The sequence below is a fragment of the Thalassophryne amazonica genome, chromosome 1, assembly GCF_902500255.1.
Source record: "Thalassophryne amazonica chromosome 1, fThaAma1.1, whole genome shotgun sequence".
Classification (NCBI taxonomy): domain Eukaryota; kingdom Metazoa; phylum Chordata; class Actinopteri; order Batrachoidiformes; family Batrachoididae; genus Thalassophryne; species Thalassophryne amazonica.
This window is the reverse complement of record NC_047103.1, coordinates 165,563,093-165,578,811: the sequence shown is the minus strand read 5'-3', so window position 1 is coordinate 165,578,811 and position 15,719 is coordinate 165,563,093. Positions and strand designations below refer to the sequence as shown.

The following is a 15,719-nucleotide window of genomic DNA, read 5'->3' as shown; positions in this document are numbered from 1 at the left end:
ATATATATATATATATATATATATATATATATACACACATGCATACTGGTTATAAATCTGTAATACTACAGATTACCAGTATTTCAAATATTTCTAAAATGACAGCAATGCATTTTATGATAACACTAAAACGTTGGACTTTTTTGGAGCCCGTTATGCTTTAAGTACCATTACTTTAAATTTGCTGTTCATTTAGATGTAGAGTCAACCCTTCATGGAGACATCCCTGTTTTAGCTAGTTTGAAAACAGAGTTTGAAAAAGACGTGTTTCCTAGTTAGGTATCAACATTTGGCAATAAAACACTCTGGAGAATACTCTGCACAACTATGACTCCTGAGACCAAGCAGGAATTTTATCCATGTGTTCTTGTAGAAAGACTGAAAAATGGGGTGACATAGCCTGCTTTAGAGACTGTGCTAGTGAAGCCAGTAATTGTATGCAAGGAAGAATATCACAATGGGAACACTTAATCAATCCGGTAATTTATTAGGCGGCTGCATGCTAAGTAGCAAAACTATCTGGCTTCAGTATTTTTGAAGAATGGGCAAGGCTAGCTTGCTACCTAACATAGTCACGAGATGTATAAAAACTCCACAATTTGAAGAGAATGATGTGATTCCAATAATGGCGGATACTGCTCAATTTAACTTACTTTGAACTAACTATTACAACTGCAGCTAACTATTTTGAGTAATTTTCAAAAAGGTTTTAATTAGGTCAGTATGGCCAAGTTGTTAGTGCACTTGCTTTCAGTGTGGAAGGTTCCCGATTCAAACCCCATTCCTGGGGTATCTGCATTAAACTTGTGCCAAATCACCTCCAAGTGCAAACAAGGGATCAGCCGAAGGAATACATTGTGTGTTTGTTCCCCGATGTATTCCAAGTCCTTTGGTGGCTTTCCTGGGACTTGATATGTGGATCAAGGGTGACCCCAAAATTTACATTTAAAGATATTTGTTATTTGCACCAAACTTGGCATATAGAGGGAGATGGGTGATGGAACTGCACAATTCATGTCAAATTTGGCAAAGGTATATGTTGGCCCACTACTCCCAGGTCCTTTTACTGGTTTCTACAAAACTTGGTATGTCAGTGAAGGTTGACCCTGAAACTACCTTTAAAGAATTCATTTTGGCAAAGTTCAAAGTCAAGGAACTTGATTTTCAACCCAATTTGGATGAAATGTCTCACACACTCATCGATTGGCTTCATTGGCTTCCAACACTCACTGGATTGGTTCACAGCCAAGTGTGAAGCGGCTGGGTTGAGGATCAGCACCTCTAAATCTGAGGCCATGGTTCTCAGCAAGAAAACCGATGGATTGCCTACTCCAGATAGGGAATATGGTCTTGCCCCAAGTGAAGGAGTTTGAGTACCTCGGGGTCTTGTTCACGAGCAAGGGGACAGTGGAGTGTGAGATTGGCTGGAGAATTGTTGCAGCAGGGGCGGTATTACATTCGCTCTACCGTACTGTTGTGACGAAAAGGGAGCTGAGCCAAAAATCGAAGTTCTTCATCTACTGGTCAATCTTCGTTCCTACTCGCACCTATGGTCATGAGGGTTGGGTTATGAGCGAAAGAACTAGATCGTGGGTACAAGCTGCCGAAATGGGCTTCCTCAGGAGGGTGGCTAGTGTCTCCCTTAGAGATAGGGTGAGAAGTTCGGTCATCCGTGAGGAGCTCAGAGTAGAGTCGCTGCTCCTTCACGTTGAAAGGAGACAGCTGAGGTGGTTCGGGCATCTGGTAAGGATGCCTCCTGGGTGCATCCCTAGGGAAGTGTTCCAGGCATGTCCATCTGGGAGGAGACCCCGAGGAACACCCAAGACTAGGTGGAGAGATTATATCTGCACACTGACCTGGGAACGGCTTGGGATCCCCCAGTCAAAGGTGGTCAATGTGGCACGGGAAATGGAAGTCTGGGGTCCCCTGCTGGAGTTGTTGTCCCCGCGACCCAATCCCGGATAAGCAGTTGAAGATGAATGATGAGTGTCACACACATCAGTGAATTCCAGAAGTGTCCTGGCTAGGTCAGCCTGAGGTCAATCATTTGGATAAAGATCAAGTGCCAGACTACCGTAGCCCTTACTGTCTTCATGCTCATGTGTACTAATGTAAAACTTTATGCAATATGGCTAGCAAATATGATAGCTGTCACTATTTTGGACACGTTTTCTGTTGTTTCATATAACATTGCTATAGTATTAATTGAAATGCGTGTGATTAAACATCAGTGTGAGTTTGAGTGTTTTAATTACAGCAATGTATTAAATCAGCTGTGTGGATTCATCAAGATGATACAGTGTCACCTCTTTGGGTCAAGCTATCAAAGTCTCTGGACTGTGGAAGCTACATTGAAGTTATTTTAAATTCCCTTTGAATTTAGCTGCCAGAATGCTTGTGTCACTGAACATCACTGGAGATCACAACGTGCCACTCAACAAATAAGACGCCATGCTGGCAGGCGTTCCAAAATGTGTCTGCGTTCACGTTAGCACTGACGGCAACACAGTTCTGTCAAGTTAATGAACAGTGTCGTTTGTGAAGGAGAAATAAGAGCTGGGCAGTGCTTACTTAGTGTCAGTGGAGTTTATGCACAGTGTAGCTCGGTGATGTATTGCCTGGACTTTGTTCTCGCTGCTGTAGCCGGCGGTACATCCATCACTCGTGCAGTGCAATGGAAATAAATGGCAGATGACTTTTGATAAAGCTATTTAAATTATAATGTTTAGATAATGTGTTTCATCAGATGGATCGCCAGTCAGCTTGACCAAATGTTGGGCCATTCGGAAGATAACTTGCAGCTGAAGAGCAACAAGCAATTATCTGTCGCTTTTCTGTAATTGGAGGAGATTTTCAAGCACAAGGTTTTAGTGTAACCTTAGCCAAGAAACCACAGACTTTCTAGACACTCTAAACCTGCAAATGTGTTTTTTACTATTCTCAGAAAGAGATGTCAGTCAGTTTGTTTACCTCCTCCAATGAGATTATGTTTGTTTGTAGAATCACTCAAAAGCTCAGAAACCAATTTTCACAAAACCTTGTGAAAAGGTTTAATACACAACAGATACTTTAGAATTCAGAGTGAATCTGTTTATTAGAGGCAAATTCTGGAGAATTTAGAAGAATACCTCTGTACAGAGGTCATATTTTTGCCTGAGTTTGTTTGTCAAATTGGAGACATAACTGGCAAGGTTATCTGTAGACGTTGACCTCCACCAGCGACATCATGTTAAGCTTTCTGTTTGTATGTGGACAAACTAATGCATCATTCCTGTTTGTGGTTTTTATGGACAGGATTTCAAGGTGCAGTCAACGACCAGCGGATGACCAGTTTGGTGACCTCAAAATTGCATCGCTGCTTTTTATCCCCCGTTGGCCGAAGACCCAAAGGGGGATTATGTCGTGGCGACTTTCATCCATCCGTCTGTCTGTTTGCATGTCTGTCTGTCCATCCGTGCCAAAAGGGTACAAGCATTCTGAAATAAACTCCTCTCACATTTTTCATGAGGAATTTGTTGAAACGTGGTACATACCCTTGTTATAGGTTGGAAATATGCATATTATCATATTGTTTGAGTTGGGCCCATTTTACCACTTATGGCCCTTTATTAACAAATAAAGACTCCATCACTTTCATGAGTGGGTGCCTGCATTCTTAAATCAACTCCTCTCACATTTTTAGTAGGAATTTGAGGAAACTTGGTACAATTCCTTGCTATAGGTTGGTAATACACATATTGTAATATTGTACAAGATTGACACATTTTGGCAGCACTTCATCTTGCCTACCTTGACCTCTCGGCGGGACTTGTACTAGCTATTTGTCCATCCAATTAGAGGCACGCGTGCAACCTGATGTGTGCGAATAACACATCTTTTCTTTTCCTGTGCTACAATTCCTTAGTGCTTAGTAACTTGCTGCTGCTTTCAGTTTACTATTTAACCCAACTAAGGTGTATCAGGTTCGACAGGCAGGATGGGCTGGACGCAAATGCAAAATGCTGGAACACAGCTCAGTGGAGAAGAAACGTTTACTGGGTGAACAGGCTGGGGTCGGTACACAGAAAGGCAATCCAAATAGAGCAACAAGATCAAAAACATCAAGCAAAAAAGTGTGGTCAGAGTACACAGGCAGGAACTCAAAAACCAATGAGGCAACAAAACAAGGCAAGACAACAAGAACAGGGCTGGAAGCTAAGGCACAAGGCACATCGATCCGGCGAAGGACAGAGACAAACTGTGAGGCTTATAAAGCACCCAGTTGATTAACAGCAAACTTGGAATAGGTGTGTGGAGAAACTCCCAGAACCGGGGTGTGGCCAGACAGAGGGAGACACCCACCAAAGTACCAGGAGAGAAAGGCAAGAAACAATAGGACAGAGAAAACCCAAGCAGAAAGATAGAGCAGAGACAGAGCAAGAGACAGATGGAGCACAACAACAACCCATAAAACCAAGAACCTGACAAGGTGTTGCGTTTTTGCCTTGATAAAACTCCTATCATCTGTTTAGTTTGCTAACTGGGTGCATGTTTGGCTTTGCTAACACCAGATGCATTTGGCTCCAGAAATTTAAAAGGCTGTTTAGCAAACCTAAGTGTTGTCCCTCAGGTCCCTCCCTCACGGCACATTTGTTATATGCATAACCTTCAGTTTGATTTATAATGGGCTAAAGGGTGCATGGCGTGTACCTTCATATCAAAATGGCACAAGGAGCCAGTTCGGAAGGAGTTTATAAGGCTGCAGGCGCCATTTAATTAAGTCTGAGTGGTTTAATTGCAAAGAGATCTGAGAGGATGCATGTCCAGTGGAAACAATCAGTGCAAATTACAATACTGTGCTCCTGATTTGGCTACTGCACTCGGTGCAGCTGGGATCCCTGAGCGCAGAGGAAAACAAACCAAAGCCGGAGTGCAACGCGAGGCGAGGCCCACGTGGTGAATCTCAGAGGATGACTTTGCTGTCCAAAGGAAGAAGACAAGCTGGCATGTTTTCAGACACAACAGAATAAGAGGCGGACAGGCTGGCTGTAAAGGATCGCAAGTGTGGTGTGAAGAAAAATGATGAGGTAGGAAAGCAGAACAAAGCAGAGGGAAGATAAAGAGAAGAAAAATGTGGTGGGGATGCAATCGTACCTCCAGGGCCTTCAGACGCTCCATGAGGAGCTTGGCTTTGTCTTTGTGCTCGTCTGCTTGGCTGGCATCGGGATCCATGTCAGGCAGCAGTCCGGGGTCGGACTCAGTCTGAGGTCCCGACGGGGAGCCGTTCTCTTCGGGGCCATCATGTTGTTTTCGCACTTCCTCAGAGAGTTTATCCTGATGAGCAGAAAACAGCAGGAGGTTAGAGGCACAGAAAGTGACAAAAAGATAACATCCAAAGCACATGGGAAGAAAGTCTTCAAAAGAGACTTGTGGCAAATATTTCACAATAAAATAGAATAGAATGAAGGAGAAGTGAAAGAATTCAGAGGACAGTGAAAGATGGAGAAAAGAGGGAGAGATTCAAATGTGCGGATGAAACGACAAAAGCTAAATCCTCCTCTAATGCTTAATCATGTTTCTTTCGTTGTCCAAAGAATGTCATGACTTTGACAGCTCTCATCTTCTGCATTAACCGGCTCCTACACTCATTCCTTCCATCCTTCACTGCGTCCCTTTCTCATTGTTTGACAGACTTTCCATCTCTTTGCCAGCTATCTCATTCTCACTCTGTTATTTTGGCTTTCTAGCATCTGTGATAATTAACTACTGGCAGTAATTAGCTGGTAATTATGCACTGTCTGGCCACCAAAAATAAAACCACAATGAGCTTTTTCCCCGCACTCGATTGTGTTTTCCAAAGTACTCACAAGTCAGTGAGTCAACATGGATTTGAGACTGTATCTCATCAGTTGGTTTGTTTGCAGATGCGATTACTCACAAAGTTGTGGACACATCAACAGATAGAGGCGGGCGGAGCTTATGTGTTTATCTTTCTTGTGTGTCTGCAAACATTCTCATGAACTGTTTAACTAGAATGAAATTTTGTAGAGATATGAAAAAAAAAAAACAGTTTAAATTTTATGAAAGTTTGGTGGTAGTTGAATCTGTATCAAATAGTTTAAGTATTTGAATTTTTTTAAGTTGCAAGATACAATTTCCCTTGTTGTCACTATTTTGTACTCATGCTTTGTGATGTCATACAGATTGGGACAAAATAAGAATTGTGACCATTTGTGCAAATAGCTGTGAGGTTTTCCAAAATCAGCTGATTCAGCAAACTCTAGGTTAATGTATTTTATTTTAACCATTCTGAGATCAACTGTAATTTTTTAGACCAGTTGTAATATATTCTAACCTGTAGTGAGTGAGTTTCCAATCCTGTGTTAAAACAGTGATTATCAAGATCCATTATAATTTCAAACCTTCACCCATTGAGCTTGATTAGAAATATCAGAGACCCAGGTTGTGAACACCTTTGCAGTGAATGACAATGCTTGGTGATGTAACATGAGTTTAAAGGCAACACTTTTCAGTACACACAACAGGTGACTAAGCAATGCTCAGTGTGAAAGGTCAAAAATACAAGGGCAGCACAAAAATTTTAAAAGGTAATGTAGGAGGGATTTACTATGTTCACAGCAAAGGTCAGCATCAAGAAGACAGTCCAAAAATAGTTAGGGTCCTTGAGATGGTCGGCAAACTCAATTGCACTGAAAAGGTCAAAACACAGGGGTCTAAGAAACACAAATAATACTCATTGCAAATGTGGGGAAAATAACATCTGTGTTCTTGAGATGTTAGGCAAAGTCAGGAGTCAAGATATGCTGTAAAGATCATAACACAATAGTCTGTGGAAAACTAATTATCAGTTGTGGCAGAGGAAGAAAATACCTGTAGCGTCCTTGAGATGTTTGGCACAATCAGAAGTTAAGACACATGGCAAAGTTCATAACACAGGAGTCTCTGGAAGACTAAAATAGCTACAGTGTCCTTGAGACACTAACCAGAATTCAGAGGTCAGGGTATGTTGCAGTGGTCAAAGCACAAGAACAGCCAGCAGTGGGAATATACGTACACTACAAAAGCACCACTGTATGTTAGGCGCACTCAGAGGTCAACATACATAGCCAAGGTCAAACACAGAAATAACCGGGACACTAAGAGGTTAACATAAGAAGACACGTAGAGATTAGAAATAAAAACTCACTAGAAAGACAATAAGAATTCAACTCACTAGGAAATACCGGGAAATATTAACACTGAAAACACTGAACATAATATTCACTAGAGAACAATAAGAACACTGCAAAAGTGCTGGAAGGAATCTTTGAAGATCTGGCAGAGGACAGGTGCCTTTAAAAGATGCTCACCTATCAACGGTGGAAATGACAACACGCGGGGGAGTGATTAATTAAACCTGTTAAAGTGGCAACATACGCGGAAACCATAATAATGGACCTCAACAATGGAACAAATTAATAAAGAAGTAATACAAATGAAGATCACTGATGCAAGAAGAAACATCAAAAGTGCAGAGGTAAGAAGCACAACCACAAAGAACATGAGTGTGCAAGAAATCGTAAATAACACTAAAGAGACCAGTACACTGTTCCACGCATGCAAGCACTGTGTGGAAGAAACAACCCAACAACTACAAATTGTATGGATGGCAGAGAGGGAAAACGCAAGAGCACAAAGGGATAGACACCGACACGGGGAATGACGCAGGAGTGATGAGAAAACAAGTAAAGCCAGAAAGAAAAACCACAAGGATGCTCTGAGGTAATGGACACAATCATGAAACGGTTCACCGTGAAGTGGGTTAAAACACGGAGGGAGAATGAAGTGAACAATAACCAAACAAACTAATGCCGTGCACCAGCATGCAACCTGTGCCCATTACAATACCTTTTGAAATGCATATTTCTGACCAATTTGAGCACTCTGGCTGGTTCTGACTCTATCACATCATTGTATTGAATCTTACAATTAGTTCCACACTTTAACCTTAGAAGTCTTTTTGATGCCTGCGTATAGTCATAACAAGACTTTTTTTTTTTAATGAAGCAACGCTTTCTTCAAATGACAGTGAGGTATGTAGTTATTCCAGCCTGATGCATCACTCTGTGCACACATTTTTCATTGCTACCTGAGCGCTGACAGATAGTAGTCAAACCTGCAGATATCAGTTGTTAATGGGCGGGACAAAATAGAGGTTAGCAGCACTAATGGATGGATGCAATGCCACGCAGCTTTAAATCCAAACACAGGGAACGAAGACCTTTCCTGCCGTAATAGAACTTGGAAATAACGTCCTTCAAAGCTCTTTGTTTTCAGCATGATCCAATCTCCTCTAAACATATATTAGGTTTTCAATCTTGTTTGATTCCATCAGACAACTGTGTTTGAGGCAATGCTTTGTAGTTGGGGTTTTAGCTTTGCTTTTGTTTGCCAGTGACATCTTGTGGTTTGCTTTGAGAGAGTGCTCATCAGACAGCATTAAAGGCCTCGCTAATAATCTCCCACGGAGAGAGTCTGCAGCAGGCGAGAAGAAGGAACCTTGTCCCTCACGCTGCCCTTTCAAGTTATTGAGTTTGTCTGCTGAATACACAGAATACGGCTGCTGCAGCATAAACGCACAACTGCGGAGGAACGCTGGCCGTTTGGTTTTGCATCCACTGGGAATACATCGTAATAACCCTCAGTTTATTTTCTTTGACAATATATGAATGCACTGCAGAACAAGCTTTAAATAATCCAGTTCAAATGCAATCACGACTTAGAGAAGCAGAGACAATGCGGCCCCTGTTACTCAAATACAATGTAGACTATTGCAGTGTTAAAGGAAAATGAGAAACTATAACATTTACAAGTAATAAAAAGTGTGAATCATATTTGCTTTCAACTTTTTGTGCCACCAATGGCTGAGGGATGACTTTATTTCATATTGTGACTCAGAACAGCTGTTGTTTGACACAGATTTATATTCACTGAGGATGAAAAAGAATGTCTCTTGTGTAATAGTCCAATTATGATGCACCTCAGTTGCCATTGTGATGCTGTGAAAAGGAAAGATACTGCTGCGGCCAAGAATCCACCAGGGCCGTTGAGAGTCAGGCACAATTACACCAGCTAGAAGCAAACATGAACACGTGCACACCCTCGCAGCAGTAAATTAATTCATTAATTTATTTACTGTCAACTAAAACTAAAACTAGAAGGGCACTGGAGAGATCACAAACCTTCACCAATGTCCAACAGCCCTCTGCAACACTTCTTTTAATGACTTTATTTTTCATTTTGAAAGAGTAATCCTCGTGTTTTCTTCACAAACATTCCTTACCCTGATTGCTAAACTTGATCCTGATCTGTGAGCTGAATCATGAACTTTGATCCAAATCACCCGTCTTTGATCCTGTGGCGGTTCTGCCCAGTGGCCCGTTTGGCCGTGGTTTTTGGTTTTATATATGTATATTTGGGTTGTCATCTGTCTGTTGCCTGCGATTCCTATCCCGTAGTTTATTTATTACGTTATGTGTTCGTCTCATGTCTACTGCGTGTGGGTGTGTCTCCCCTGCTCCGTGTGCACCTGTCCTTGATCATCCTGTGTATGTGTGAGTGGGGGTGTCTCCCTTGGTCTGCAGTGTGCACTTCCCCCTGCCGCTGGTGTGCATGTGTGTGGGTGTATCCCCCGGGTCCGTCATGTGCACTTCTCCTGACATCCATCATGTGGGTGTGTCTGTATGTGAGTGGGTGTGTCTGTCATCTTTCAGTGTTGTATGTGCATGGTTTATTTATTTGTTCTACATCTGTGTGCTGGGTTGTTGTGGGGTTTAGGTATTGATCATAGTGCTCTTGATCATCATTTACCTTTCTTTACTTTGACGTTTCTTTTCTTTGTTTTTCATATGGGTTCGTTCACCTCAGTGGTGTCATTCTGGTTCATGTGTTTATTTCTTCTGCGGTTTTGGTTGGTTATTGCATTTTATTTCTTTCTCACCATTTGTTGTTGGTATTTTTATTATTCTTGCACCAGGATATTGTCTGTTCAGTTATTTATCTCCCTCCTTTCTGTTTTGTCCACAAGGGTCCCCGTGATTGTTACACACCTGTTTTCAATTCCACCTTGGTTATTTAAGCACTTCCTTGTTTGGCAGCTAGTTGCCAGTACAGTGTCATAGTTACTGTCACTGCCTTGTCTGTGCCATCATTTGATCTTGTTTCTATGTGTAAGTACCTGCTCTCAGCGTTTACCCAGTTGTGGTCCTGTTTAGTTCAATTCCTGTTGTTGCTAGTACTCCTTCTTTGCACTAGAGTTTTGGTCTTCACTGTGTTGTGGATTTTTGGGACATTGATCACCTTTATTTTCTATGAAGTATTTAGTACCAATAAATTACCTGGATTGTAACTCTGTTTCCTCACTGTCTGCATATTGGGTTCGTCCTCTACCAAATCCGTAACAGATCCTGATCACTGAACTTGGCTGAAATTAGACCCTGAGTGCAAAAGATCAAAGGCAAGTTCAGAATCAAAGGAAACAAGATCAATGTTCAAAGCCCAAGATCAGCATTGGAATCAAAGGAATCCCCATCAAAGATCAATGCCTAGTGATCAAAAGCAGGATTCACCCATTGGAGCCACACCTAAATTTGACGGGTTCATCCTTAACCCAAGAACGAGCTTTCTACCAAATATCACTGGAACATATTCATGTCCATTTGAAAGATCCTGCTGACAAAGACAGACAGATGGCAACAAATGTCGGGACATGTTTTGACCTTTAGTTTGAATGGCGTGTGTTTAGAAATTCAAATTCAAACATTTTGTGAAAAATGAACATCTGAACATACAATGTAGGGACAAAAACTTTAATCAGTTTTGTTTTTATTTTTTATTTATTGCGGCTGTCATAATTCCATCTTCTCAACCGTCTATACCAGGGGTTGTCAACTCCAGTCCTCGAGGGCCGGTGTCCTGCACCTTTGTGTCCCTGGTCCAACAGACCTGAATCAAATGGCTGAATTACCTCAAAAACAAAGAGTTCACCGCGCTTCTGTATGGCACAAACAATTCTGGTGCAGCCAAGTAGGACTAATTTATAAAAAAGAAAAATGACTGGTGCAACACAGGAATAAGTGCCAGAAAATTTAATAAAGGTGCTGAAAGAATTATCTCCTCAGTATACGCAGTCCAGTTCTCCAGAGTGCTGCTAATGACCTCATTGATTGACTCAGGTGTGTTGAAGCAGTGACACATCTAAAAGGTGCAGGACACTAGCCCTCGAGGACTGGAGCTGAAGCCCCCTGGTCTATACAGACAACAAAGGAAGTGTTTTGTCTGTATTTTTTTAATGGAAAACAAAATGCAAGCATTTTTCAAATTTGTTTATCCAGTTTTGATTTATGACTCCTGTTATTTTGTCATAATTGTAAAATTTAGATTTTTAATGTGTTTAGGCAAATGTGATCTTAGGTTGTGCAGATCTAACTGTTGAAATTTTACAAATTCTGACATATTACACACTAAATCATTAGAAGGGAAGAAAGAAAGGTCTTTTATTGTCATTGTACACACTGCACATGAACACATATAACATTTTTTTCTGCAGTTTGTTATTCCATCCATCCATTTTCTATGCCCACTTACTCCTATGAAGGGTCAAAGGGGGCTGGAGCCTATCCCAGCAGTCACAGGGCGTGAGGCGGGGTACACCCTGGACGGGACGCCAGTCTGTCGCAGTGCCATAGACAAACAAACACATTCACACCTAACCTGCATGACTTTGGATGCGGGATGAAGCCAGAGCACCCAGACAGAACCCGCGCAAACACGAGAAGAACATGCAAACTCCACACAGAAAGGCCACAGGTGGGAATCGTTCCCATGGCTTTCTTGCTGTGAGGCAACAGTGCTAACTACTAAGCCACTCTGCTGCCCAGCTTGTTGTTGTTATTATTGTTTTGTTTTTTTTTTTGTTTTGTTTTTTTTTTTTGGGGGGGGGGGGGGGGGGGGCAATAATATCTGTTCTTGAACCATCCTTCATTGTGGTTCTCTGCGCTGGGGTCCTTCAATAGATCCATTGCCATTTTTGAAACTCAGCATTTGGCTTGTGGAATAATGTAAAAACATCAAAAGGAACTCATGTTTTCTTACTGCGCTCAGTTTTTTCTTCTTTGATGAAGTTATTTATATAGACCTAACAAGTGATGAACTCCTTTGTTTTGGGAATATAATATGACTATGCTCCTGCACTATGTGTTACCTGACCACATTTCTGTGGTAATTAAATACTTGCAGAAAGTATGTTTCACGATACAAAGTAGATTTTCTTCTTTTTTTGCCTGATTCTTGAGCTCAAACACATGAAAGTGAAAAACATCACACAATGACGGACAGATGCTCTGTAAACACACTGAGCATCAAGTTGTGAAGTGTGACCTGAAAAATGGCCCTGTGCTTCAAAAATATGCCACATCAATTATTCCCTCTGCCGTGCTGCTCCATCCCGCCAGCTATTTCTCTGATGCAACAAGGTCAGCAATGAACACTTTTGCCTCGGCTCAGCCCGGCTTGAGCCAAATAAACATTCAAACTGTGCAAAATCTATTCCTGCAGACTGATTCATGAGAAATAACCACAATATGTGTATAATTTGATGTCTGCATACTGACTACCTTAGACCTTTATTACAATACAGTTTTTTTTTTCTCCTTCAAATGACACCAGCAAAGCTTCATATTATTATAACAAAGTCAGATGTTTTCAAAAGCAGTTAGAAATCAAGTGTTTCTTTCACTCATGTTTCATTCATTCATAGAAATGGCACGCAAACTCTTTTCCAAGTGTTCTCAAAGTCCTGCATCTTTGCATCTTCTTGTCATAAGAAGTCAGACTTGCTGATGCCGGAATGTGACTGCGAGTTTCTCTTTGCACATGGATTTCTTCCTCCATGGCTTCAGTGTGGAAATAAGATTCGATGATGTTCTTATTTTTTGACATTTTTGGTACTGCAATGGTGCAATTTAATCTTTAATATTCCTTTTTTATTTGGAATGATAAATTAATCTAAGTATCCTGTTTAGGGCGAGCTTGGCACAGTAGTGAAACAGAGGAACAGTATCACTCTTTCTTGTTTAAATGGACATTTCTGATCTGGTGGATTTATCAGAAAGTTCCTCGTGGCAAAATCCAAAACTGCGTTAATCTGTCCTGTTCCTTGACTCATTAAAACATGATGCAAAACCATGATTCCATCCCAGTAACACCTTACACAACCTGCTGGTTTCTTTATAAATCTGTACCCTCCCAACCGTTATTTGTTTTTTTTGTTTGTTTTTTGTGTGTGTGTTCGTGGGATAAAATATTATAATCTGGCCCATTTCATCAAGTCTCATTCTGGTCTATGTTATTGCCCCTCTCACACAGAAGGCGCGTGCGTGGTGTGTTAGGTGAACCACTGGCATGATGTACCCACCACCACTATCCATACCAATCACTGCCTTTGTGGGTGTCCGTTATGCCTGCGTGGACTTCAGTGGGTGGCACTTAATGTCATGTTACGTTGACTCCAACCTGACCAAAACACTCGCCACACCCAACCGTGTGGTGATGGCTGACACGTTTGAGGCTGAGAGTGGCAAGGTGGGTGGTCAGTACTACACACGCCTCTGAATGCCACAAACACGTTGTCTGCGTGAGAGTAGCCTAACCGTCATTTGATTTGGTTGAGTTTCATGCACAGTGGGATTTCAGAGAGCTGGATACTTTTGTGATTTCACAGTCTGTATTTGACCCACGTGGGAACAGACTAATACCAAAACTGTCCGTGAAGAAAATCCTGTGGGAATATCATGTCTCTGCTGTTGCCGGGTAGATTGCTTTTCATAAATGAGAACAGTTCATCTCATTACAGTTGTACTGCAAGGTTTCATTTCACTGCACCATGATGCTGCTTTCAACATGGCAGAAATACACGTGGACGTCCCTAAGAGTAAAATTAACCAAACCATCATTTGACAGATGGTGAATTCCTCACGCTTCTTACGACAGGTACCAGCCCAAATCTGTACAGTGATAAAATGTTAAAAGTGTTGCTGTGTGGACATCTTGGGTTGAGAAGACAGGAGGGCAAAGAGTGCAGCTGTGTTACCTTATAGGCTTTCATGATGTCCACTGTGTCCACCGCCGTCTGCTCCAGGACGCCGTGGTTCTGCAGCAGTGACCGCACCGTCTCTTCCATCCTGAACACATGGAACACGAACCCATTAATACACACCATTTTTAAAATCATTATAGCATGAAAGTGAGTTTCTGCAGAAAAAGTAGTTGATGCAACAGTGCCCCCTGCCTGGAAGCTGTTTTACAATTTCGCAAAATCTTTCAGTTGCGTCACCCATCGTATAAACATGAACAGAATATGAAGATGACTGTGTGAGATTTTTACCATATTTTTGGATAAGGCGTGGTAAACGTGGGTTTGTAACGTGCATAAAATGGTGATGGTTTGAGTATAATCAAATACTTTCTGTAAAAAGTGACAAGTGACAGTGGCTGTATTTCTGGATAAATCTAATGTGTTTCTCATGTATTTTGTAAAACTTGGGGAGAAATAAACACTTCTAAATCAATAACACTGTTTTTGTAACCAGAAGTGATTTACAAGACGTATACGGATGTTAGCGTGCACGCCCCTGGGAACGCCCATCAAGCGATAAAGCCAACTGCTCATTGCCATCATTTGTAGCTGATACGGTCATAGGGTAAGTGACCTTGACCTTCAACGTCTGACATGCTGTGAACAATCTGCAGCTTTATTCTTTAACTTTGCAGGCTGCATGATAAACAGTTCACGTGTCCTGAACAGCCGGCTTTCCTTGAAGCTGGAGGGTGACCACTGACCCACTGACTTACACACGTCTCTGCAGCTTCTCTCCCCCTGCCATCCCCTCATTACCCCATCCCTGTAGAGACGGTGCCTGCTCCCAGACCACCAATAACCAGTAAAAATCTATTTAAGCATCCAAAAAATGAGGTGGGCTTCATAGATAATTGGCAAAGCTTCTGGGGAAAATCTGGTCTTGTTAGGAGAGATGGCATCCATCCCACTTTGGATGGAGCAGCTCTCATTTCTAGAAATCTGCCCAATTTTATTAAATCCTCCAAACCGTGACTATCCAGGGTTGGGACCAGGAAGCAGAGTTGTAGTCTTACACACCTCTCTGCAGCTTCTCTCCCCCTGCCATCCCCCCAATACCCCATCCCCGTAGAGACGGTGCCTGCTCCCAGACCACCAATAACCAGCAAAAATCTATTTAAGCATAAAAATTCAAAAAGAAAAAATAATATAGCACCTTCAACTGCACCACAGACTAAAACAGTTAAATGTGGTCTATTAAACATTAGGTCTCTCTCTTCTAAGTCCCTGTTAGTAAATGATATAATAATTGATCAACATATTGATTTATTCTGACTTACAGAAACCTGGTTACAGCAGGATGAATATGTTAGTTTAAATGAGTCAACACCCCCGAGTCACACTAACTGTCAGAATGCTCGTAGCACGGGCCGAGGCGGAGGATTAGCAGCAATCTTCCATTCCAGCTTATTAATTAATCAAAAACCCAGACAGAGCTTTAATTCATTTGAAAGCTTGACTCTTAGTCTTGTCCATCCAAATTGGAAGTCCCAAAAACCAGTTTTATTTGTTGTTATCTATCGTCCTCCTGGTCATTACTGTGAGT

At 41.7% G+C, this 15,719-nt stretch overlaps 1 protein-coding gene across 5 annotated transcripts in view; it reads right to left on the bottom strand.

The window, feature by feature from the left end:
• LOC117517618 (nck-associated protein 5-like) overlaps positions 1 to 15,719 on the bottom strand; it is a 372,045-nt gene that overhangs the window by 112,526 nt on the left and 243,800 nt on the right. For all 5 annotated transcript variants that reach the window (XM_034178739.1, XM_034178714.1, XM_034178721.1 and 2 more), the window contains 2 exons: positions 14,129 to 14,219; positions 5,134 to 5,313 (listed from right to left, as the gene is read on the bottom strand). In XM_034178739.1, coding sequence (XP_034034630.1) covers positions 5,134 to 5,313; positions 14,129 to 14,219 — 271 coding nt within the window. The remainder of the gene's footprint in view (positions 1 to 5,133; positions 5,314 to 14,128; positions 14,220 to 15,719) is intronic.